Source organism: Manis pentadactyla, chromosome 12, assembly GCF_030020395.1.
Source record: "Manis pentadactyla isolate mManPen7 chromosome 12, mManPen7.hap1, whole genome shotgun sequence".
In the NCBI taxonomy this organism is placed as follows: Eukaryota; Metazoa; Chordata; class Mammalia; order Pholidota; family Manidae; genus Manis; species Manis pentadactyla.
Window position 1 is genome coordinate 44624634 of NC_080030.1, and position 27271 is coordinate 44651904.

General features: G+C 42.8%; 1 protein-coding gene across 5 annotated transcripts in view; it reads right to left on the reverse strand.

Moving 5' to 3' along the window:
* The window catches only part of SASH1 (SAM and SH3 domain containing 1), a 180310-nt gene that overhangs the window by 24170 nt on the left and 128869 nt on the right, over positions 1 to 27271 (reverse strand). For 2 of the 5 annotated variants that reach the window (XM_057489116.1, XM_036906907.2), the window contains exons 9-11: positions 10823 to 10955; positions 5454 to 5800; positions 276 to 350 (exon numbers count right to left, since the gene is read on the reverse strand). In XM_057489116.1, the coding sequence (XP_057345099.1) occupies positions 276 to 350; positions 5454 to 5800; positions 10823 to 10955 (555 nt within the window). Of the gene's footprint in view, positions 1 to 275; positions 351 to 4961; positions 5801 to 10822; positions 10956 to 15730; positions 17016 to 27271 lie in introns of those variants that run through there. The other 3 variants (XM_057489117.1, XM_057489118.1, XM_057489115.1) reach the window with 3 other exon arrangements.

Consider the following 27271-nt stretch of genomic DNA (forward strand, 5'->3'; position numbering starts at 1 on the left):
TTTGACTAGAAGGAAACTGGACACAAAGGCACTACAGGAATGGTACAACTTCAAGGAGAAAGGCAGAGGCCAGAGGGTGGGCATTGTTCAGTCCATGTGAGGCAGTGGAGGCTCTAAGATGAGTGAAATTAGGCTTTTTTCCAAATATGTTTAGGATCTCTGAGGAAAAATTTACCTAGTATCAATTCTCAAAGACACCAAAGGTGAAAGAAACTCTGTGTCAACCATATCACTCGAATCCGAAATTTTCTGCTGTCCTTCTGAGGTATACTCACCATTGGGTCAGAATTATTGCTGCCAATGTGCAGAGAACGATTCGTCAGGTCAAAGCCTCCGAAGCTGCAGGTTCTCTGTGGAAAGGAGAGGGCAGGGCAGGAAGAATCCTGTTACACTCAAGTCAGCCAGCGGCACACCAACCCAACACACATGCCGTTTGCAGGACAGCAGTGAGTCACGACTATGTCACAGGATGGAAGTTGGAAGTAAGAAATGATGAGGAAAAAAAAACACATGATTCATGTTATCAAGAAATTCCACTCATGTTGCCCTTTCACAGGCCACTGGTTCTATGCCTACCTCAGAGGTCCGGAATGCTCTTAACATGCAAAAAGCAACAGGTTAAAAAGCGCAACAAACCCATCCATGTATTAAGGGCTCTGAGATTCCATGTCTCTTAGCAACAGAGCTTCCCCTTTCAGGCCCCTTAATATCGGCTGTATCCATAGTGATAATGAGGGAATATGAATTAGGGTATCCGTGTGCTCAAGAGTAGTCTCAGAAACCCAGGTCTGAAATCCTACAGGCTCTGCCACTGACAGACTGCAGGCTTTTCCAACAGGCTCGTTTTGTTTCATTTTAAATTGCTGAGAAGGGGGAAAAAGGTTATGTTTATAGTAGTCCAATCAGGCCAAGGGGATTACTCACTCATTGCTGCCCCGACCTCGCCAAAAATGCTGATAACTTTCCCAGCTAACTGTCTGACTTAATTAATTATGATCCCTTTTCACAGAGTGTATGAAGACACCACATTTGCCCAGAAAGAAAAAGATTGATTCAGTCACTGTCTCTGACCACACCCCTTAACTTCAAGAGGAAAAACACTGACATAAAGAATGAAAACGTCCTTTTAGCAGGTTTCAAACTTTATGGAACTGCTTATATTTCAGAACTTGCTTGGAATTCTCTGTTGTTTTTCCAGCAAAAGCTACTCTATGACCACCACCCAACCAAAAAAAAAAATCTCTTATGAAAGAGAATCAAAACACACTAATTCCTGTTACACTGATTATTTTTTTACGCAATCAATAAAAATTTAATAGCAGGTTGGGGTTGCAGTATTTCATATTACCTATTGCTGAGAGAACTCTAGTCAACAGTAAGTAAGTGGAAGAAATGAACAGAGAAGCACAATGTATACTATAAACATTGCTTATTTAAAATAAATCTACTTCAAATATATATTAACTGAACTGAGAAGCAGAAACATCCAGGAAGGAAAATGCCTCCATTTCTGGAATCATGCAGAATATCCTGGTTCTGCCACTTACTTGCTGCGTGACCTCAGGTAAAGTACTTAAACTTAAAGAGCTTCGCCTTCCTCATCAGTAAAATGCTGTTTCTGTCATATAGTTGAGGACTTCTGGTGGGCTTTCTGGCACAAAGCCAATGCTTATAAGTGTTGGGCTTTTCCTTTTTAGGTGGGCCACCCTGAGAATCTTAACTTATCCTGACAATTGTTATACTGAAGTTCAGGCTTAGTCAACAGTCTCAATATGCAAGTGAAAGACTGGAGCTCCACTCTGGGCCTTACATTCTGGGCTCTTCAACTGTAAAACCAGAGCGTTCCAGGAATGGACCACAAGGTGAGGGATGGCAGGTGTGGCAGAACAGGGCAGGGAGATGCAGAAAAGCCTCTGCAAGAACACTAACCAAATCTCCCAACCTGGCAAGAAATATTATGACCACTTCCCAAGTCTAATTGTTAACATTAACTTTCCCTTCCCAGCTTATAATGCAAAAATAGCTTTTCTCATTTTTGCAAAGGCAGTGATTTTATTCTAGTTCCTTTCGTGTGACTCAGGGCTTTGCAGACACAGTATGGGGCCCAGATGCCTCATCATTTTATGGCTTCTGCATTTCCCTGCTTTAAATTCCAGCACCAACTGCAGCACTGGAGCCCAGCACGTTATTTCTGATGCATATGAAATAACTAGCAAAGAATTTATGTGGAAACTCTAACTGTAATAAATTAGAGGCTTGCTGATGTCTTCATATGCCTGCTGTATACATTTAGTGCTAGAATAAAATGCTTGAAGAGTGGACTGGTTTTCTTAACTACCAACTAAATCCCCTCCCAATGATATGCTAATGTATCTGGAACTGATTCTTCTTTACTAACAGAGGATGGACAAAGAACCTAATGATTCTTTTTTTAATTTATTGCTGAACTTCAACTTTTTCAATAATATCACATAGTTCTCAATATAGCACTCCTTCCACAGAGAAAACAGATTGTGAATAATAAAAGAAAGTAACCAATCTTTTGACTCTGATGGTCTAAATAAATGAAGCCTAAATGAGGTTTTTTTTAAGATCTTACATCTCCTATAGAAATAATTACAAGAACATTTTAGATAGATGCTTGTGGATGAGGAGAGCCAATCAATGGAATGGTCATGCAATTGAAAAAATGTTTTGGGGAGGGCTGAATTTTTAAAATGGACAAAATTCCAAAATATCATGCATGCCTGTTCCTCCAAACAAAAACTGAATGACCAAATAAAAAGTAAGACAGGTGACCATTTCCAGTGAAAACAAAGCATTGTCATTTCCCTGAGGTTTCATCAAGCACATATGGCATTTTTTGAAAGACAAAAAGATTAAGGTTGTGAAGAGGAAAGAAAACTGCACTTTTGGATTAAATGAAGGTAATATGAGAAGAATGGAAAAAACTTTTTAAGTCAACCAAGCAAGGAAATTATCTTAATCCCCTCCAAAAAAAAAAGGCTTTCTGTTGTAAAAACACTTATTTTCCCTTAATTTTCTGAATACTTGGATTATCGTATTGTTTTCCTGATTGTACTATTATATTGACAAGAGAAGATCTGCGCAAATTTCTAACTTAGCATCAAACACATATTTTAGCAAGTACTAAAACTGTCCAGTGCTGCCTCAAGTTTATGGTACCTTAAAAATATCCAGCCTCAGGCTGATACTTGGGATGGAAATTACACAGTGACTCCTTTGCAGGGGGAGAAAAAAAAACTGGTGTTTGAAAACACGCTTGCCCCCAGGTCCATACTCAATGTCAATGAGGAATTCATCACTGGCCCACAAAATTAATTAGCATAAATCTTAGAAATCTAACTTTCAAACAGAAAAGACTTTATGAAGTTGTATTATTAGCCTGGCAATAAATAATAGGAGAGACAGAAGAGTAATTCAAGGTACTCAATATGGAAAACTTCTCAGTGTTCTATGATTTAAAGTCACAGGGGTGACTCATCCATTAACAGAAGAGGTGAACCTGTTCTATCAAGGTCACGTTGCAAAGTACAGAAGCAGATGAACTGGGCAGAACACTTTGGAGGTTAAAAAATAAATGATACCAAGACTGGTTAGCCACTAATATTTTACAAAAGATCTGCAGGATACAACTGAAAGAAAGAGAATTCTATTATTTTTCAACAAAAACACAATTTGCCAAAATGTGTCGCCACATGTAGGAAGAACCAGAGGGAAAGTTGCTACTTGAAGTATTAACAGTGCCTCAGGACTTACATGAATGTGCAAAGATGGAAAGTAAGATCTAGCAAGGAAGTCAACAGGTGGGAAGATCTGGAAAACTTAGAGATTTAGATAGACCCAACGGCCCTTCTGGAATAGAGAGGGTCATTGTAAGGATGGCATTGACCAACCAGTCTCTAGCTCCACAAAAAGCAGAACTTGATTGAAGTAATGTAAATCACAGTAAGAACATCTTACTCAGGAATGTGAAGGAACACTGGGAAAAGCTCCCACAGAGGTTACAGTACAGTCTATTCCTTCAGATCGTGAAAAGGGGAGCCAGCCAGCAGTCCCGTGAGGATTAAGCCGGGTGCCAGGAGGCTATCACTCTTTCTCACTCTGTGCCATTTCACATGGGCAATCCTGCAAGCAAAGAGTCGGGTGGGAATCGCAGAAGAAAAATGCCTGTCTCCTCAAGTTTAACATAAGCCATGCCCTGAAGTAAATTTTACTAGGTCTCTAATAATTCAATCATAAAATTGAAAACCATTTTTTGAAAGTAAGTACTTTATGCCTTGCTGTATATGGATGAATCTATGGGGCAGTGGCAGACATTTCTTCATGTTGATCCTATCTGTTTAAAAAGATAAGAACATCAAATGGATTTAAGAAAATAAAAGAGATTTGAATTTTTTTCCTTTAGACTGAAGAACTTGCTATTTGCCTCTACTAATAAAAGAACTGTATTATACAAAGTTTTCAAATCACCAAATTGGTGATCGTGACAATGGCAATCTTTCCGTGAGCTGGTTTCTATTGTTTTAATTAACTGAAAGAATAAGCATCTCTTTTAAGGGCAAAATGTCCTTCTGTTTTAAATCAGCTTCTTTGAGGTCAAGTGACATGATGGCTGGGAATCAAGACAGCCACCCCCAGAAGCAGGCCAAACCCCACCCCTGGCCTCGGAAAGCCATGCTCTGGATCAGCTTCCAAGCTTAGTTTTAACTGAAAATCGAACAGCTTCAACTGGCAAGAGGACCAGGAAAAGGAGGTGAAGCCTTTCCTGCACGGAGGTAGGGCTGGCCGCTCAGCGGTGGTGATGGAATGGACCCTGGAGTGATCAAGTTATGAGCAGGAAAGCGGGGAGACCCAGCTCCCCGCGAGAAAGGCCATAATGCTTGACTGCACATCACAGAAATGACAAGGCCATCCTCGGGCCCATCCTTGTGACTCACAGACTTCTGGTGGATTCTCAAGAGAACCCTTTTAGTACAGCGGTCGACCGTGGCGGCCCACTTCCTCCTGGCCTCCTCACCCTCCTCCAGCAAGCACCGCCTCAGGTCCTGCTTCTCGGCCTTGCTCAGGGTCCTGTCTGAGGCAGGCCGCACTAGCTGGGTCAGGTTCAGGTGGCTGTACAGGCTCCGCTCCACCACGTATGTGATATTGAGCTCGCTGACCGAGGGGCGCGCGCGCACCCTCCTGCCGGGGCCGCCGCAGCAGCTCCCGCCCCCTCTGGGCTTCTGCCGGGGCAGCTGCAGGTCCCAGGGCGTGCTGTTAGTTCCTTTTCTGGGGGGGCGCTGGCAGAGAAAAGCTCTGGAACATGAATAATTAGTATCCATTTTCTTCAAGCGGATTTGCTTCCGGACACTCTGAACCTCCTCCAGGGACACTAGAAGGTGGTGCCTGCGACGGTGGTTGTCATAGAAGCAAACGCCATCCGTACTTACCCCGTGGCTCAGGGACCCGAGGCCCTTCTTCATCTCCCCCTCTGTCAGGGAGCGGGAAACCTTCTGGGCCTTCTCTTCCTCTGGATAGGAGAAAAACGTCCCCATCTTCTTGGGGGGCTTAATCAGGCCCCGACTCTCTCCTTTGCTGAAGGATTTGACCAACTTGCGGCCGGCTCCCCAGGTGTCCAGGCTGCTAGACGATGGAGAAGTGGTGAGAGAGTCTGAATCCTCTTCCGGAGTTTTTTCTGGGGAACCATCAAAGAAAAGGGGCTTCTTGTGCACTCCAGAGTAAAGGGCAGACCGTTCATCCAGAACTGGGCAGTTGTCAAACACGTGCTCCTCCCCACCTGGAGGGGAATCAACACAGGGATGTTCATGGTCTCCCCCAACCTACCTTTGTATTCTCTCACTTATTTCTTTACATCCCAACCCTGCAAAAAACAAGCTAATCCATACAGAAAATACGGTGGTCCCTCATCCCCACCCGATATCACCCTCTTCATAAACCCAGTCCCAGTTCAACAAATGCATATGAAAAAGAAAATAAACTGTACAAATGCACGGTTTCACACAAACTTAATGTTAAAAGGTTTCAAACATGTTTTCTTCTCCTCCTTTAAAAATCTCTGTAGACAAAATACCTTAACCAGGCCTATTAAAAATGTCATTTGGAGAAACCTAAGCCAGTCATTATCAATGATATTCCTTAGTATTTAAAGATAATTACGCTTCCCTACCCCCCCACCCCAACCCCCAAACCCAAGTTTACCTTCCCCAGTTTGTAAGTACAATACTCAGAAGCTAGGAATGAGAATCTTTCCCCCTTCTGAAAAGTCCTCCTGTTGAGTCTAGTGGGCTTCTTAGAGCTGGAGTGTGATGAATGCCATGTGGCTGACAGCGATTTTTTTTTTTATTGGTACATATTCCACTTAAGTAATTAAATCACCAAGGGAGTTTGGGTGTGGAGTAGCCTGCAAATGCAACTGACAAATGGTCCCCAGTTGACAAGCCAAACTCAAAAAGTTAGGGAACTTGATGATCCCAGCCAGACATTCCCTTCGACTCAGGCCCTGAGAGGAAGCAGTGAAGGCACTTAACGGCCTGGACACGCAAGCGGCCCCATCGAGTGTTCCGCTCTGTCTCAAGGATTCCAGCTCCCGAAGCCTTCACCACTTCGTCTCGAGGATTCCAGCTCCCCAGGTCTCCACCGGAGCCAGGTATCGAGCCAAGCCCTCTGGAATCCAGTGGAAAGGTTTGGACTTGCTGGCAGAAAAAGTGAGTACTTTTCTCAGTGTGTTATGTGAACAGATGTGAGAAGTAAGTAGGTCAAACTGTGGGTGTAGTGCTCCTAACTGGCTGTGTCCCTTTAATTATAAGGGAACTTCTGAGCATTGCATCTTTCCACCAGCTGAACTATGAAAAGGAAAAAATAAAAAGTTCCTTGGAACAGAGGGATGGCATTAAATAGACCAGCTGGGATGAGGGTGCCAATGTGTGGTTAAATGTCAGAGAGAAGGGGAAAGCACTGCTCACTTCAGACACAGGAAAGACACAAGCGCTGGTAGCAGGCCTTTAAAATTCTTAAAGTTTCTTACTTTTCCAACTGATGGGAATTATAGGTACAAAAAATAAAAAAGAACTGCTATTAAATACAACCCAAGATCAGTCTGATGTCAAGGAGATGGTGGTGGGGAGAGAGATTCAAAACTATGTCCAGTCCAAAATTCTCCATAATCCACAGCACAAATATATTCACTTAAGAATTATTCTCAGAGTTTTCAGAGAGTTTAAAAGCAACGTCTAGACAAGTAATGACTCTATAGGATCTTACTCTGCTGATAGACAGTGACTGCAATAGAGGGGTGAGGACTTGATAATATGGGTGAATGTTGAAACCACGGTGTTGATTGCACATCAATGATACTTTTTAAAAAGAAAAAAATAAGCAGGATCTAGGGTTCTGACAGGAATTTTCCAGATCAGAGGCAGTATGGAAGAATCATGAAAGCTTCCTGCTCCTTCCTCTGGACACCTGACTAATAAGGTATGGAGACCGAGGATCCTTATGTTGTTAAAAGTTTTTAAAAATGGCAACCTCCTCTGGATACAGTCTACCCTCCACTTCCAGGAAGACCCAGACAAGAGGCACAGCCTGGTGGCAGAGACAGCCCGCAGAGGACATCTCTGTAAAAGGAGGCAGGTCACAGATCATAGCTTTACAGTTAGTCCAGGTGCCTACAGAGGTGTGCAAAGGCCCTTATCTACCTACAGTCCAAAGGGGTTCCAGGGAAGTCAGGTGGGTCTACCAGATATCTTAGGACCTATCACTCAACAGTGGTCTGAACATTTCCTGTACTCTATTTAGGGTTGTCATCAGAGATTCCAATACTTCTGTGTCACATCTGAGTTAGAAACTAGATGGTGCACACATGTCCATGACATATGCAGCTTTACTTCCTGGTTTTGGAAAGTTAGCGTTTGGTAAGGAGTTTGGAGGAAAATGTGGTAAATGCTTCCAAAGAGGCCGCATTAACCAGTGCAGAGGCAGGCCTGAAGTGGCTTAGGCTCCTGTGCGCACCTGACCCGAGGCCTGAAATCCCGCCCTTGACTTGGTTCTTTGGGTTTATGACATTACTTCTTTCTCTCTCCTCCGACCTGAAAGTACAACTGTTCAATTGGGAGAATGACAGTCAAGGTGGACTTAGTAATATCTACTACAAACATATTAAGGGGACAAAATTAAAGAAGAGATATGTGAAGGTACTTTATAAGCTGCAAAGCACTGTACAAAAGCTAATGATCCATTATCAGGTTACCAATGAGGTGGAGCAATGGGGAGAGGGGAGGTGCTGTCAGCTCTGGGGAACAGACAGAAATGGGCAGAAGGGTACGGACCTTGCCTACTATTTAATGCTGTCTGGGGCCGTCCACACCCTGGATAGGACTTGGAACGAATCACCAGGGTGAGACTGGGGGAAGCACTCTACCTCTCCTGACTCCCTCAGGCCTCCAGAGCTGGGAGCCAAGGGAAGGGGTGGGAGCAGAGTATACACTCAGGCGTCCCACCTTAACTGGGGGTCTTCTGGACAGCCAGCTAGGTGACCTTGAGTGAATCACATTCTCTTGGTGTCTTAGTGTCCTCATTTGTGAAATGAGGATGGTATTAGCACGTGCCTCTGGTGGCCATTCTGAGGACGGCATATTAAAAAGAACATAAAACCTAAAAATTTGGGAAAGTGGCTGGCACACAAAATGCTCTCAGTAAATAATAACTATTATTAAGACAACTTAGTATCGACACAGACACGCAGGGAGTCAAAGGATCAACTCTTTGAAAGTCTGTGGGGTTGGCGGGGGGTTATTGGGAATGTGACTCTTTCCTGCTTTGCAAGAGGCAAGGGCCAGGAACCAGTTCTTTCGCTAAAAAGGAGCCTCAGGGAATTCTATAAAGCAGGGCTTGGAGAGAAATCTGGTTAGCAGGTGCTGGGGGGCACCCCAAACTGAACACCCTGCTCTGCGCACACACCTGGGACCTCTCCTGGTAATACCAACAAGCCCAGTCAATGGCGCCCAGCAACCCCACTCATCAGACCCTAGAGATATAACTTGGGATTCAAAATCACTGATCCATCTTCCATCTGTGATGCATAATACATACCCACTGAATTAAAGTTCTGACCCAGAAGTCCATTCAATTATTACCCTAAAACTACCTCTTTTGGTATATTTTTACTTTCTTTCAACTATGTCTTTCAGAGATAGCTGAATTGATTTACTCTGATGTAAATACGCAAATTGGACATTTTTGTGTTGTGACAGTGTTATTCTAGTGGGAGGCCTTCCCCAACACACATGACTATCATGTATGAAGGGCCCCTGGGTGGTAGGTTCAGTACCAGGCATTTCACTCATTTTTATCTCACATATGGATAAGACCCATCCATCTATTCGTTATATTTGAGATTTTGGCAAGTGGGCATGAGGTTTGTTTTAAAATGTGGTGCCCCCAAGGTCAAATGATGGCAATTCCACATGGTTCTATTTAATATTACCAACTGACAGTGTGTGTGCGATTGCAGCAGGAGCTGCCAGAGGCAGGAAATCCAGCTGCATTCTGTACTATGAAAACCATGACCCACAGGCAGGTATAAAAATATGCAAATGTAAAGTCAGCACCGCACCCAAACGTAAACAGAATCGCCATGCAAAAAAACACCCAAGTGAAATCCTGGAAATAAACACGACGAAGTTTATGTAATTGGCCATAAAGTGAACCATTTTTCTCTCTCTCTCTCTCTCTCTCTCTCTCATTCTCCCCTTTTCTTTTCCCCTTCCCTTTTAACCTCTACGCTCCCATACTAAGCCCTTCACCTTCAATATCCCTTATGGGGACAAAGAATGATAAAAAACAAAAATTTTAAAACAACAATAAAAACAACAGGAAACCCTCATCTATGTAAATAAGGGGAAATTCCATTTCCTCCACAGCTTGGTTTTATCCATGTACAATAAATAAGGCCTCTCAATGATCACTTTTGAATTTACCTGTTAAAATTTTGAAATCCCTCTCAATGTAGGTGTGACATTTTAACAAGGAATGTGCTTTTTAAAAATAGGACATATTCTTTCCAGTATTTTTTTCCAGTTCATTGAACATTTTCCAAACAGGAGATCTTATTCTTTGGTTTTAACTTTTTGGGAGAATTTTACAAGATGCTGCAAATGCACATTAACTAACAGTAGGAGAAATGGATATAGTTGAGATTCAGACTGTCATAATTACACTTTAAAGGTTAACGATTCATTATAATAAATCCAAGTTCATACTCCTTTTGACATTACTGCTTAATCTGACAAGTGGCTTAGCCAGCAATATAGCTCTTCAGAAGCACTTAAAACGGAAGGTCCTTAGGCCCCATTTAAACTGAGTCTTGAGACTATTTACAGGAAAAACAAATCATCTCTTAGAAGCCCGAAAGGATAGTAAATGCCTCAATAGTTAATTGTTTGAGACAGATGTATTTCAATTTGGACTGAATTCACTGAGCAAGAACCATCACCTTTTGGGAGGCAGAGGCTACTACTAAGAAGCTGTTATAAAATAAAGTTTACTTAAAATGGGTAAGCTCAAAATTAAAGCTGCACCACACCTTGAGAAGACTTATCTGTCATATACTAGCCATTTCCCATCTTTGTAATATTTAAATTATTAAGCCCCAGAAATGCTAGATGCCAGGATACACAACATGCTGAACCCAAATCCTTCTCTGCCAGCCTCAGCCAGAATGCAATCCATTTCCAATTGAAATCATATTCTTTTTCTACTGAAAAACGGACCCCAAATGATTTAATTTGGAATAGTCAGGTACCTTCAGTGCTGGGCTTTTTCATTTCTTCTACCCTGATTAGTTTCTTTCTCACTCTGCGAGTGGAGTTTACCAGCTTGTGTAACCTCTTAAACTTCACCGACTCCTCGGTCTCATCATCCGATTGTTCTCTTGACTGGCAAAGAAACAAAGGAAACATTAATCAGATAATCGCTCCAAAGCCCTGCCCTCGCAGCCGGGTGCAGCCCAGCCTCACAGCCAGTCTGAACATCGGCAGTTCTGTAGCTCAACGTGGGGCACCGACGGATTTGCCTGACAGATTCAAGGAAGCTCCACATACCATCTTAAGGTCTAATTCAGTGGAGAATTAGGTCCTAGGTACCACAACACACACGCATATACCATTGCCCTTGGCCCGCATGTGGTGCGTCTGTCTGAATTAATTCCCGGTCTTCTTTTAGGAGAACTCCGGCAGGACTCTCTCCACAGGGCTGGCCCAGTAATTCCAGTTACACTGCTGTGGTTTGGGCCAGACTCTCATCTGTCTGGCCCATCAGTACTTGTTGTTTAACGTGGTCACCAACTACTTCTCCAAACCAAAATACTGTTGACTCGATCCAGTCCTCCCCCCAAATCAAAACCATCAGGGCAGGAAAGAGGAAGAGATGCAAAAAGCCGCCTTCCGTCCCGTTTGTTAGGACCACTGGCCTCATCTCAGCCATCCCTTCCGCCTCTCCCAGCCCCTTCCAAGAGCTCACAGGCACACATGAGGACAGACCCTGCCATTCCTCCATGAGGGACAAGGGAAAGAGCTGACCTTTTCAGCCATACAGTACAGTCCATATTCCCCAGCATCCCATTTCGTTTTGCAGTGATTCAAGTATGCTCAGTCCAGCTGTTTTCCCTCAAGTATCAAACATTAGAGAGAGAAAAAAAATCTCTCCGCAGCAGTGACCCAAGCGAAAAACAATCCTTTCCTTGTGAACAAAATGAGGGTTTCGTTTCCAAGTCAGCTCCAGCATTCCATATGCAGCTTCCTCTGTTTTATCTGTTCAAAATGTGGAAAAGCAAAGACGGCTGCAGCTAACTGGGCAAGCTGCACGCCAATGGCCAGGCGTTCCCGGAGCGCAGAGCCCAACCTAGGCAGTCTCTGAGCTGCTCCATCTAATCCTACATGCGCGTCCTGGCAGCCACTTTCTCTCCATTTCCTCAAACCCAGTTCACAGAAATAGTGGGGAGGGGAACGCCTCAAACAACAAAACAAAACAAAAACAAACTACATCTCTGAACACGAGTCTGAGATGGTGACTTCCCCCTCAAGACATGATCTCAATAAATCCAACTTCTTAGGCAGTAAATAGGCAAGCAAGAGTTAGCAGTGAACAGTTCAAGGGGAAACAAGGTAGAGATTATATTAATTAATCAGGCATAAAAATGGTACATGTTGTGAGACCATTAGTATCTCTGTAGCACTAAGGCACTATGCGAGGAATAAACACACCCCATTCCTGGCCTCTGTCCTCACCCGGAGTTCCCAGTATGGAACCATTGTACTTCGCTCAGCATGACAATAAGCAAACCATTCACCCACTAAAGAATAATTATTATAACCCATAAATGGCAAGTCATAAGGATGGTAGTATTTCTCAGCCTTGTCTTCTATGAAGTGCATTAATTTTTATGCTGTTTCTCTAAATTCCTAGATAAAATGTTATGTACAGATTTCAGAATTCCTACTGATTACCTGATAATGAAGAACAGAAACTGGACTCCAGGTAATGGGGGAAGAACGGGTACATTGCATGCTTGCAATCAGGCTTAATGTGTTTGTTTGGTTTAAAAATTAAAATGTAGAAAGTTAAAATGAAACATATAATAAATATAGCTTCTCCTACACAATGGTATTGTCTGGTTTGAATTCCATTTTTCCTTGGCTGGATTGCTGATGTGTAATGAAATGGGTTAGAGTGGTCAACCAGAGGAATGAGGACTTGGTTAACCCTCATTCTGGGTAATCAGCACCTGTACAAAACCACAGTGCATGGAATTACACTTAAACATATAAAAACATTCTGCCTTCTTGGTGTATCTCCAAAGCTAAGCAATTCTAATAGAATGATCAACATTAGATTACAGAAAGTCTCTGTACAAACCACTGGGACAAACCTAGAATGTCTATAACCTTCACATTAAAAATTTCTGAAGTCAAGTGAAAATGAAAAAAGCACAGATTGTTTCTAATCAAAATACCTACGTTACAGAATGAAAACCACTGGAATATGTATACCTCATATCTAGCTTGGGAGGAGGTGGTGGTGGCGGTGGTGGTGGTGTGTGCGTGCACGCGCGTGTGTTTGTGTGTGTGTGTGTGTGTGTGTGTGTGAGAGATGGGGGGATGGGAGGAGGAGTCAAAAGAGAAATGGGACACAGAAGGAAGTACTTGAGTCCACAAAGACAAATCTTATGCAGGACACATGCCATTCAAGGAAACTTTTCAGGCAGAAATCAGAATAGTCAAACCAGGTCAACTATTTAAATGTAATGACCACCCCCTCCCCCAAGTCCTATTTTCTTCTGCCCAGATTCATTGTGGTGAAAAATAACATATTCCAGGTACTTATTTAATTGCTTTCACATGGTCTGTGTGTTTTTGAGAAACAGGAACTCTTCAGAACTTTGAACTAATGCTATTTTTATTTTTCTATTAAAGAAAAATCAGGATTTTGGAGGTGTTTGCCACTGACAAGTTACAAATCACAGCAACCAATAACTGCATTATCATAGTGTGGACACTAGACAAATAGATACAGCACAATTTATATGAAGAAAATGTAAGATAAAACCAAAGTCAATCAAGATCTATATCTGTATCTATATGTGTATCTACATATTTTTAAATAGAAACTCTCCTCTTAAGTCAGCCTAGAAGTTACTGGAGTTGGACAGTGTGTCCCAAGGATGCTTTTTATTGATGGAGAGGTGCTGACTCTTCACTTCCTTCCGGGTCCAGAGGAAAAAGAGTTGTGAAATATTTGCCTTTTAAAAATTCTCTCCAGCTGTTTTAACATAAAGACCCTGTTAAAAGAATGCGTTTCTTTTAAACTGAGGAGTGAAACTGAAATTCTCATTTCATGCTCTCCTTTTAAATAAGCAAGTGCCACTTCCCAAATGCTGAAAATAACATACGGTGTTTATTCGGGAAAAGCACCCTCACAGATGGGTGTGTGTGTGTGTACAGAATTTTTTTAAATTAAGAAATATATGTGTGTTTATATTTAAAAGAAATCTTCCACTAGGAGGAACTTTGTAGAAGATGAGAGAAATCTGCATTGAATACAAAATGAATGAGTGACTCCATGAAACAGAACTACCATCAAATATGTTTTAAATAAACTAAAGTGAAAAACAGCAGTATATGTGTATACACTTTCAAACATAAGATGCTATCTCTTCCCTACCTGGCCTGCCCCAAGTCTGAGCACATAATAAACTGAATTTGATTACCTTCTAAATAAGAAGGTGAAAACCCAATCATCTCTGTATTACCACCCTTCACCCCCAAACCTTTGGTAGAAAAAGGCAATTAATTTGTCACACCAAAGGACGTGGAAAAGTGGATTTACAATTTTGTAATAGAAAACTGATTGCCAGCCTCTCTACTGCAGATTTTTCCACCAGAAAGCCCATATGGCTCAACTTTTAATTACTTTGGCTAATGCTATATAGTAGTGATTCTGTGGTGAATGCTTAAGTGTTTCATTTCTGGTTTCCATGGTAACATTACATCAGATTGCAGACAGCTGGCTCCACAGTTTTAAACCATAACAAATTGACCAAGCCAAGGCACAGAACTATAGCTGCTTTAAAGAGACAGCACACCATTCGCCTGCCAGGGTGCTGGATGAGAACCTATGGGGCCTGTTTGGCACACGAAGGAGGGTGGAGCCTCTTCTCTGCTTCTTTTGGAACGTGTGTGTCCTTGACGCATCTGCAATGTTCTAATAGGAAAGACATGGAGCCAGCATGGAGGACTTTTTATAACACAGCTACATTAAGGATGACCAGAAAAAGGGAACACAATGAATAGCATCTGTAGATAACAAAAATTTCTGTGTGTAGCAAACTGTTCAACTTAAGCCTGCCACCTCAGGTGGGTAACAGATTCTTCTATGATGAGTAAAACAAATGCGTTCCAAAAGCCGCATGGCATGGCACGCACGCGCCGCCGGAGTAATGTGCTGTGACAAAGGTTAAAATGAACTTGCACAGGGAGACTAAAACCCTTTGGGGAACCGAGGGAGACCGTGCTGAGCACAGGACTCCAAATGTGCCTTTGCGGAAGCACACTCATTCAGCTTGCTCCCCCAGCTCCAACTGATGCTGTCCCAGGTAACACCCGGACGATTCCTCTCTCCCAGAGCCACACAGAACGCGATGAGTTATTTAAGCATGTCTGAAATTGGAAATGTGTTCGCTTTTGTAAATTAACACAACGGTTCCTGGTTAACCCAAGGGCATAATCAGACATACACTCTTCAGCTTCCTAGGTCTGCTTTATCAATGGCATTTAAGGTGAGAGAAGGGAGCCAACCAGGCAGGGGTTAAGGAAAAGCTCTGTGCAAGGCTGAAGTCAAGCCCTTCCACGGCAAGCCTCCCCACTGACAGCTGAGCTCCAGCCCATGAACACGCCACCTCCCGTATTCTTGCTTTATTCTCAGAATCATCTCTACTATTCTCCTCCACCAGCTGTGCCTTAACTGGGTGAACGCGCTAGGAAAGAATGCTTAGGGTTAGATGGTAGGAAGCAAACAGGCCAGAAGGACAAACAAATCTCAAGGAAAGTGATAGGAAAGAGGGAAGCATCATAGCCAGAAGCAATGAAAAAGCGTTTCCTTGAAGTGACAGAAAGCACGTTTTCCCTTTCACATTAAACATACCCAGCGAACTTACCGGCTTCGGCATTTAGCAGGCCTAGGGGAAGAGAAGACTCTGAGCGAATCCGTCCGGGAACCCCCGCCCCCTGCCCACTCTGAGAGCGTCTTCACTCCCGTTCAGTCCGCTCTGCAGTCTCAGAGTGAGGACCCGGCACTCCTCAAACCTGCTCCTTCGGAGTTACATGATCAGGCAGGCTCCACCAGTGCAGCTCAGTATCCGAGGGGGAGAAACGTGAAGACACTGGATTCAATTAGCTGCTTTCTGCTTGCTGCCTGATTCCCCAGTTACTTGGGGAACTGCATAACTTGTAAGAGAGGCATAAGTCATCAGCTCTAAGCAAATCTCCTATTCACCACAAGGAAAAAAGGGAGTGTTGTACGTGGCAAACAATCCCTGTTTTCACTGACGAAGGCTCCCTGACCTCCCGCTGGCCTCCAGTTCCTTAATTACTGTCTATGGAATTCCAAAGAAAGAAAGAAAGAACGCGAGAGGCTGAGCAAATCCGGGACAAGGACTGAAACCCTTACAAGTGACGAACTTAAAAAAGATCTCTTGCAGATATTCTTCTAAACACCCCCTGAAGGGAGTAGCCGCGATTGAAAATAGACACCTTCCAATGGCTATTTCTGAAATTACTGAATTAAAACTTATTATTTTGGTTTTCTCCTAGAGCTGTCACTTTCTGTCTCTCTCTCCACTCCTTTTTCTATTTTAACCACTAGAGTAAATGTAGGATATTTCCCCCTCATTGACACTTCTAAAAATGTCCTACCAAATTGTTTCAATGACCGTTTCCGAGCAGCAGAGTTCTCTTGTATTCTAGAAATGTGAGCTTGGGGGCTATGTCACAAGATGATCATTTAATATTCTCAGGGCTGTCTGGAGAACAGCAGGCACATGCTGTTACTTAAACACATCATCTAAACAAAACAGGACTGAAACCTGTATGAGCCTCTAAGGCACAGGCTGCAAGTCAGGTCTGTACTTCCAGGGCATGCATTCCCCCCGTGTGGCATGAGGCACTGGTGCCTAGGTGCCCCTCTCATTGTGTGGGTCTTTATCTACGGACTGTTCAAGGGGGCACCTCTCGGGAGGACGTCACATGGTACCATACACTGTTTTACCACACGGATGTCCCAGGCTCCGCCACAGACCCCCAGAGCCCCATCCCCTTTTCTGGGCAGCCACCTGCCCTGCTCTCGTTCATGGGCTGCTTTGGCATTTCTCACTTTTCAGCAAGAACTGCATAAATGCCACTCTCCCCAATTTTCTGCCCCAAAGTGTTTTCTCCTGCCCCTAACAGAATTTCCTATTTTTGTCCCTCCCCCACCAAGGTCCACCACACCTTCGGTTTAACCCACACTCCCTACCCCATTGCCACTTGAAGGCCCACATGAGCCACAAACGGGCAGGTGCTTTTCCAACGTACTTCCAACAGCCACATCTATCAAATGCTCCTAATTCCCAGGCACTGTGAGAAGTGTTTACACATACGGTCCCTTTGCACAGACAGTAAATGGCAGAGGCAGAAGCTGACACTTCATGGCTTTGCTCCTGCATCGCCTCTACCTATGCATATTTCCTCACCCAAGACATAGAACCACACTGCATGCAACAGAAGGCTCAGACTTCCTAAAAACTGTCAGTAGAAGTCCTCGGTTCAATTTCCTTGTTACTTGATAAAAAACAAGAAAATGTATACGCCCCAGTGAGGGGGGTAAGGGGAAGAGCAAAGCCCAAGCCTTTGGAGCTAGAACAACCTGAGTCTCATTTCCAAGCCCTTCAGACAATCACTTTACTTCTATGGGTCTTTGTATCCCTCCTGGTAAAGCTGGTCTACTAACACTTATCTTAAAGCGTTGCTTTAAAAATTATGCATGTGCAATCAATACTTCCGGCACAGCAACTGCTTATGACATCTGAGTTTTTCTGTTACTGACAGGAATTCAAACAAGACCTACTTTAATCCTTACAAATTGTTGTTTTAGGTGCTGTGTAAACAGCAAAGGCAAAGAAAACATATAAAAGCTAGTGATAGGGCCAGCATGTGTGGTTAGGGTCTGAATGGGTGGGCTGAATGCAGAGGCGTCTAGCAGAATTTGGAGCCGAATCTGGAATCAGCAGAGGTAGGCTCAGGTCCCCTTTGTGCCACTTGCCAACAGCATGCCACCCTGAGCATATTTCTTACTTCTCTTGTTTATAAAACAGGCACTAAGGAGCCTCCTAGGGCTCTAGAGTGGATGAAAGCAGACCTTCAAAGTGAGGTGTAGCACCTGGCAGGTGGCGAAGCCTCTGTTGGTGTGAGATCCATGAGCCACTGGGCACTCACTGTGCCAGGCCCTGGGAGAAGGGTAGAGGAAAGGACGCATCTCCTACTTATATTTCTGGTGGCCTATTCCTCCTGTACATTTTTACTGTCACTGCCCCCTATCGTAGAGGCTAGTTCATTATAGAGAGACCCAAGGCTGGTCACTGTGCAGACACCTAATGCAGGCTCATCTTTCAGTAGCATGAAGGTCCACAGGGACAGCGACCATGTCTGCCCCCCTCTTTGTATTCCCAGTGCCCAGCACAGGGCCTGCCCACAGTGTATGATCAGGAAACATGTGATCCGTGTAGAGTGAAGACGTTTAGACTCTCCAGCACCATTGCTCCTGGCCCTTGCTGTGCATCATGGTAAACCAAGGATATTTGAAAGCCTAGGATGGGCCAGGCCACCCTGTAAGCTTTCTTGGTGGAGAAAAGGTGGGAACAGGGGATAGACTTCATGGGAGTAAGGCGTTGCTGGTCTTGTTCATTGGGCAATGCACTTGAACTTACCTAGCACATAGTAGGCATGTAAATTTGCTAAGGGTGGATTCAAGCATTTGACTCGCAGTCTAAGGAACTGTTCATTAGGTCCTTGGAGCAAAGTCCAAAGGCCTTCCTGCGGAAAGGGTGACTTGGCATGGTTAGAGCCCTACTCTTACGTCCAGTCTGGGTATGCTATGCTCCACTATTCAGATACTGTGTGGAAGTACCTGGATACCATCCTCCCACTTCCTCACAGCATCTCAAATACTCCATCTCTCATGTGCTCACTCACCTTTGTACTTGTGGATTCCTTTCTGGGAATACCTCTGCCCACCCCATCTATTTCCTCAGCTCCCAGTCATCCTTCAAAATTCAGTTCACATGTCACCTCCTGTAGAAAGCCTTCCTGGCCTTCATCCTCATCTTCCTTAGGCTGTAGTTGCAGAGCAACATAACCAGACTTTATAACAGGCCTTAGCCCAATATATTGTTGTGGGGAAAATAGAACTTTCTGATCAGGATTCCCATCTGGCCTTAACAATGCCCATTGTGTATATATAAGACCTATTTGCACATTTATGGGATGTTTACCAGAGACAGAGCCACTGGTACCATGGGAGTACCTGCTCAGGGGAGGGGTAGAGAGGAAACACCCATTCTCTCCTCTGCCTGTGTTCCTGGCATGTAGTTGGTCAGGTGTCCACCTGCCACGAGGGACCAGCCCACAGTTGCTCCTGGAGTGCGGGAGCAGGGAGCTGGGCCACCAGGAGAGTGGAGAGGGAGCCATGGAGCCCCGGTGCTCCTGGAGAATTGAGCTCATGTTTGGGAGCAGAACCTGCAGCCGGCCTGGGAAGCACATTCGAGCCAGCCATGTGTACCGAGCTGCCTGTAACTGCTGTGAGAATAAACGTGGTAACCCCTTTTTACCCCCAACCTTTTTCCCTTGCCTTTATTCGTTCTCACAGAATTCATAGCAAACTTGCCCTGGGCGGAGAACCCCCTCCTCCCAGAGCTATAACTGCAATCATTGTATTACTCAGCCCTTCACTAAACTTTATGAGGACAATGAGCATGGTCATATTCATTTCTGTATCTCTATTTTAGTAACATTTATTGTTCATTTCTGATTCTACATGATATATTTTTAATTAGAAATTCTGGAAAATGCAGATACCAAAAAAAAAAAAAAAAAAAAAAAAGAGGGAAATCACCTATATCCCCAGGTGAGATAGAAAAGTTAGCAATATTTTGGCTCACATCCTCCCACTCTCCCCCGACACACACACACCGTTATGTTGCTATATTGTCTTTTGTTTTTACAAAAAAGGATGACCTCATGATCTGTAGCTGCTCCATCTCCCACAGTCGCTATCAGGCTCCCCAAAGCCTTCCTTACGTGAACACACAGTGTAAGTAGGAACGAGTGCCTGCTTATATTATGACTCTTTGAGCCACACAGCTGCTTCCTGTAGTGAAACCCTTGAATCCTCAGTGGATGCTGGTCAAACTGTTTCATAACTTGCTTTGTAAAATTCATATGTTCTGCACATTTCCCCACATCAACAAACATTCGACAAATAAAATACAACAGTGTATTAATCATTCACTACTACTCGGTCATAGAAGCATACCATAATTTCCTTAAGTAATACCCCCCAATAATTGGACATCTTCATGTTTCCAGTTTTTCAATAAACAATACTCTGATGAACATTGTTATACAATTTCCAACACATCTAACATTCTCTTTTTTATAATAAATGATTAGTTGTAGAATTGTTGGGTCAGAGAATGGGCTTATCTTTAAGGCTTTTGATACATATCAACAATTTGTCAGAAGAAACACTGCATTATTTTCATATTTCAGTAGTACAAAAAAAGAAAAGAGTGCCTACTTCCTCACACAACTGCCAACACTGAACATGACAATGTTCTTTTCCACTTACACAATTAAAAATAGTATCTATGTTTGTGATAAACATATATTTCCTGATTGAATTCAGTGGGTGAATGCACAGACTGAAGGCATTAGAAAGAGCAATGAATCAAAATGTCAATCAGCTGGCTTTACCTGGACTTAGAAAGGTTGTAATCTAGAAGGTCTGGGGGTAGAGTGAGCCCCAGAAGAGGTTCAGAAATATGATTAATGTAAGTCAGCTGTAATAAAGGCATGGGAGGAACAAACAGATACAGGGATTCCCCAGTGAGAGAAGTCACCTTTGGCTACAAAATTGCAACATGCTTCCGTGAGGGACAAGCACTTGCCAGGGCTTTGGGGGCACTTCCATGTTCCTATATGAGCCCACAGGTCCAGTACTTAGATTGCCCTGAGGCTCACTCCTTTCTCTCCGCTGACCTTAGATGCCCGCCTATCTGGAGAGTCAAAGAAGAGTTCGGCTGATTCGGCTGCCTTTATAAACAGCATGTGACAACAATCAACAACAGCTTTCCAGCCCTCTGCCTCTCCAAGCCTGATTTCATCATCTCTCCAATATGCCTGACCTCTCCTCACTGGTCCAAGGAGCGATGCATTCAAGGTCACTCTACCTTGGGGGCAGAGGACTGGCTCCGGCTGGGTATGTTCAAGATCAGTACGGCTGACTACCCATCGTCAGTGTCTGGCCACTGCAGGGACTGTCCAGTCATGGCCATCAGGTTAAGGCGTTGCTCTTTGTGTTTATAAAAAATTAGTCCCACTCTTTAAAGAAGCCAGAATTACTTTGTAAAGTGTTTATGAGTTGTCACAGTAACTATATAAAATATGAAACACATTGTGGGCTTTTTTTTCTTTCACAAAGGAGTCAGTGAAGGACTCATCTGGTTAGTACGAAATACTTTGCTTATTAGCTGGTGACATCATTGCCCTCTGAAATTAGGAGATTTTTGTCAGCATATGGAAAAAAAGATGAGATTCCATTCTTCTCCCAGAGGTGCAGTAAACACTGAAATGTCTCTGGCAGTTCCAAAATTAACTAGTTGTCACCAGATTTTGAAGGAGGAGGAGGAGGAGGAAGGGAAGATAATTACATGACACTTTTCTTTGTATAAAGTATGTGAGAATTTGAGGTAACAGTACTATCCTCTAGAGGCAAAGCTTGTCAGCACTTAATTCACTTAAGAAACTGTTTAAAACCTAACTATAGAAACAAAGAAGCAGCAAATGTATGCTACATTCCACAATAAACCCTACTCTTTTTCTTAAACTCATGAACTTTGTATTGCTTTTGATCACCCACAAATCATGTTGCTACTTTCCCCATACAGGAGGAGGCAGAAAATATAAGGTCTCAAGAGTCCCACAGCCAAGTCTAGGCAGACGTGCATCACAAGGAAGCCCACTCATCTCAATTCTGCGAGCTGCCTTGGAGCAAAGAAAATGCATTTCCTTCTCCAGAGAAGGGGGAGGGAAGGGAGAAGGAGGGTAAGTAAAGGAAGAAGAACCAACTTCCCCTTTACTCTGTAAATCTTAGCAAGACTTTTCTGCTGGGGATCCCCACACTCTGCCCGGTCAGAGAACCCTGCTTTTCATATAAACTGGGTTAAGGTAACAAAGAAGTGATAGGAAGGCAGTTAACAGCTGTACAGGTCCCTCTATGAAGAGTAGGGTTGTGTCACCAAAGCAAATGGATGGGGTCAGGCCCACTGAGGACTGAAGCAAAACACCAAACCCACTCATTCCCAAGTGCATTTGATTCTCACATAGCCTGTGCCATGGAAAAAGGATGAGTCAGAACAGGACTGCCAAGTAGGGCAATTACAAATGTGTTTGGGGCTCTAGTTCTGGAGCTGATGGAAGTTTTCATCGCGAAGCGGTAAGTCTCCTAAGGGACTGGGTGGTGTTTGCAAAGTCACATTACTTTCATGGCATCTCAGACTGACTGATTCATGAATCAGGCACGATGACTTCTTGGACAGGACTGCCGAACAACCTTGTCCAGGGACATGATGGTGCAGAAATACAGAGAACTGATGGAGCCTACACGGCAATAGGGGGAAGGCGCGGGCATCAAGTTCTTCCCTCCAGATCACAGCCCGAAGGTCAGCACAGTCATCTGTTGAAGGTGGAGGCAGGTGGGCCAGTGTCGCCTCCTGGAGTTATCATCTGTAACTTTAGCTCATAATTCTCCTTATGTTTGTAGAAGAAATAAAAAACAAATTTACTTTCAAACTGAAGAAATCTAGGCTGAATCCGCAGAAGAGGAAACAGAGCTAGAAAGGTTGTTTGTGGTCATCCAGTTGGCAAAACTAACAGGTTCTTCAAGACTTCTGAACACTGAACCACAAAATATCCTTCCCACAACAACAAAATAAACAAGTTTCTCAAAAAACAAAGTTACTAAAAATTAGCAAAAATATTCAAAGAGCAACCAAACAAGAGAAGGTACAGAATCTAATTATTAAACTTTAAAATTCCATGATCAAGGTAAGAAACAAATTTCCAAAGACCAAAGGAAAAGGCCCTCGCTTCTCTAAAAGCCAGAATGGTGGGAACCTTGCGAATTGTTTTATATAGGTTCAAGTCTGGATGGTCTTCTTTCTCTTTTTCTGATGGAGAGGAGCACTAGAAATTGCTTCAGGAGATTAATGAAGGTAAAGATGGAAAATCCACAGTAAGGCTGGATACTGACAGAAATAAAGCCTCTAGAAATTCACCAGGAATTAGAAAAATGAATTAAAGGCAGGCTGGCTAACCAAGCAGCGTGAACCACATGAGGCAGCTTTTAACACAATGTTGAGAGAAAAGGCGGAGCCCAGGTGTGCACTGAAGTTCTCCCACCTCAGTTAGGCTTCCCCCTTCCTTGGCTATTCGGTTAGGTTAGAGCAACAGCAGACACGAATGGGTCACAAGATGAAGCCCTCAGCTGTGGCTTGGAAGGACAGAAAATAATCTATCGTCAGACGGGTCAGAAAAGTAATTCTCATTATATAACCGTAAATAGAAAATCTGACCTGAGCTACCCAAGCATGAGACAAGGTGAAAAGAAATGCATGACAACCACTCAGACAAACGACAGTGAGGAGAGAGCAAGCGACAGAGAGGCAGCAGGGGAAAACGCAGAGATCTCCTCCTTGGAGCCCTTTTCTGTCAGAAGAAAACATTACTCAAGGGCATGAAGAAATTCCTAACAGCTTCTTCACAGTACAAAATAATTTAGTAAGAACATAAATTCAATTTTAAATGAGCCCTCCAAGACAAGATGAAAAACACTGATAAAAATTTTTTAATTATAATCGTAAGAAAACAGAGGACCAGAACAGCCTATCAGAGAACGGATGTGTAACTAAGAATGATCGAAGAACAGAATCTACACCCTAGTAGTCAAAATATTGGTTAAGAGAGAAAAGTTATGTAATTTAAATCCATTTTCTCTATGACCCAAGTTTTAAGATTTACCTAGCTCTTCACCTAAGCCTTTGACCTTGCTCTCCCCTATGCCTGACACATTTTTCTTCCTTCTTCTGGTGAACCCTTTCTCAGTTTCAGCCACCTTCTCTTCAGCCACCCTCACCTCACTGAGGCTTAGTGGACTTTCTTTATGTACCTAACACACTAGGTAGAAATATTTCAATTATGTCCCCAACCATGCTATCCACTTGTCTGTCTGTTCCCAAATACAAGCTGCTGTGTACAGGGAATGGCATGCAGTAGGTCCTCAATTATGTTTGCACAACAAATGAGTAAAAGAATGTTCAAGATGGCATTTTTTCACCTATACTCTGGGTCAAAAATGCAGGGCAAGACATGTCCTTTTAGGAACTAAATCATGCAATGCTATTAGCATGATACTAGTAATAGTACAATCAACAAGGGATGACAAAGAGTGGAAGGAACAGGGACAGAGCAGAGAATAAAGGGGTATTTCTACAGAAATTATCCAGTGAATAATTAAAATTTGAATTAGAAAAGAGTTGTGTTACAATATTGCTTTCCAAATGAGTATCATTGTCTGATGAGTGACTATAGTTCTAAGAGTTTTGACACAATGAGTGACTGTTGTGACTTGAAATTCAAATGGACCCTACACAAGTGATGGGCAGCCTATGACTTCAGTAAGTCAGCTTAGACTGGAGGTGGCCCCTCAGTCGGAATTCTATTCATGAACCACAATACCTGGGTATCTCTCTGATCCATCCCACCAACCCATCTATTACATCAGATTTGGCACATGGGAATGATTTAATGGAGAATGAACATGTGATTAATAGATATCATTAAACAAGTGATGGAAATCCTCTATAATCCCAACCTCCCCAAGGTTACCCCACAAAAGCAAAATAAAAAAATTAGCATTGCAAATCTAAATGCCAATCCTTAATCCAGATTATATGACAAATATCTGCACTTAGATCTAATCGGTTAGCAGGGGAAATGTAGTATATACCTTGTTTGGTAATCATGCACTAGGCTGGACAAATAAAACTGCCATTTTTATAGGTCAAAAGCTAGTACCTCCAGTTTCACATGAGTCAACCTAACATAAGAAGTAACAGATCAGAATATATCCAAAAGCTATCCTAAATTTTAAAAATAGGTACTCTCAGATTCTGTAGTACCTGGATATTCTGCGGGTATTTATCTTTGTTCATGTGGCCCTTCATATGTTGATGTATGAAGGTCTGCAGGCAGCACGCTCAATTTCCTGCAACTGTACAAACCAGTACCTGGAGATGTACCTGGGTAGTTTGCCAGGTGCAAAGAGCTGTATTTCCAGTTACTTCTGGGCCTGCCATGAAAGTGCCCTCCACAGTAGCAGGTGGGGAAGCACACACCCACTTGCTCAGTGAAACCTCCTCAATGCTATATGGCCCTAGATAATTTCAGTGCAATTAATTCCTATTCTCCCCAAACTATAATCCTAAATCCAAACCTGTTGACTGAAATCATACTAGACCCATCCCTAAACCCACTTACACAACACCTTCTGAAACAGAAAAAACAAAATACTTTCTGAAACAGAAAATAACTGATTATGTGGTTGGCAAAAAGCATAACCAATTAAACATGCACCATTTACATGATGCTGGTTCTGACGATTCTAGCCCACCTGCTCTAACACATCAGCACAAGCACTGCCACCATGTTTATGGAAGGACAAAAACAGCACTTTTACAGGAACTCAAGTATTTTCAGAGTAACAGTTACTGGAAAGGTAGAATCTTTACATAAAGTAAAAGAAGCTGGCATTTGCTGGGTATTTACTGTGTGCCTGTGCCATTTAATCCTTGCCACACCCATATGGGATAGACATGCTTGTCCCCATTTTCCAGATGAGAAACTGAGGCACAGAGAGAAGAAACAGCCTGCCCACAGGTGCAGAGCTAGTGGGTGGCAGATCTGCAATCTGAACCGAGCATCGGAATTAAGCTATGAGCTTAAGCTGACCCTCGCCTACCCACTGGGCAACTGCTGGCTTTGGCTTTCCCAAGGCCAGACCCTCCTTCCTGTCAAACTCTACAAAGATGATGATCTTAAGGGACTCACAGCAAATACGCGCCTCAAACTTTGGCCCCTGTCCCAGGGAGAAGGCTGGTGTGGAAGAGATGACAAGTCATCCAAGCAATGGTTCTGGGTCAGTTTATATCCAGTAAGAAAAACGTTATTCTTTCTCAAGGAGACTTAGCTATGCTCACTGTCCCACTGGACTGATTTTGTCTCTTAGTCTCACCATAAGCTTCAGGTCGAAAGAATCATTATTTTTATACAGAGAATTTTAGTATGTCCCTAGTTTATTATCATTTTAGTTTCAAGATCAGCTTTATTAAAATTGAGTAATACTTCTTTCTGCACAATCCAGCCAAAGAAAAAAAGAAACTTGCAGAAAGTATCCATAAAAGTCTGATTAGTCATCAATAGGCTTTAAGAACACATTAAATGACCAAAGTCCATAAAAGTTATTTTTAACATGGCTACATTTAGGAAGATTTAGGCAAGTGTTAACTATTCTGGCACAATGTAACACAGCGCAGTCCATAAAGAACTGCTGGTGTCTGTCTGGAGGATAGAAGGTATAAATGTCCTTTGATAAATTATTGGTAGGCTATAGTTCTCCTTCTTTCTCCTGGTCATATGACAAGTTAGATGAGCGAAGTTCTTTCTTTCAAGAAATAAAGAGCTAAAGCACACATCTAACCATTTCTGTGTTTAAGTCTAACTAATACAGCCATCTAAAGCTTCAGCAAGCAGAACCATTTTCAAGCCACAATCAAAACTTACCCTGCCAATCAGAATCCTTTTAAGCCGAAGACCATATATTAAGTTATGAAAAAAGAATTCTCCAGTAAGAGAGACACAAAGAAAAAAAATTAAATACTACTAAATACAATCAGTTTCTTCCAAATGTAACTCATTTTTATGCTTGACCCTCTCTTAAATTTCCTTACAAAACACAGTAAGAGAAGAAACAGTACAAAGGTCAACCATTTTCATGGACATGTCTTCACTGTACACAGAATGCCAACTCTAATCATGTGGTATATGGTAGATCATCACAGGACTTACACATCCAATAAATATTTGCTCAAAGTCAACAAAAATATGAAAATAATATATTTTTTAAGTTGCTGGGAATATCTGTAGGTGGGAGAAAATTTTATAAGTTCATCATGTGTTATCATTAAAAAAAGTCTTCTTTTGAGGTTAGATTTCCCCAAATGAAGGGGGCTAATGGCACTGATTTATGTTTTCTTTCAACACCTTTGAAGTATAAAAAAAAAAAATGATGAATTTTAACTTACATTGTCTGGATGTTCACCCTAATAAGA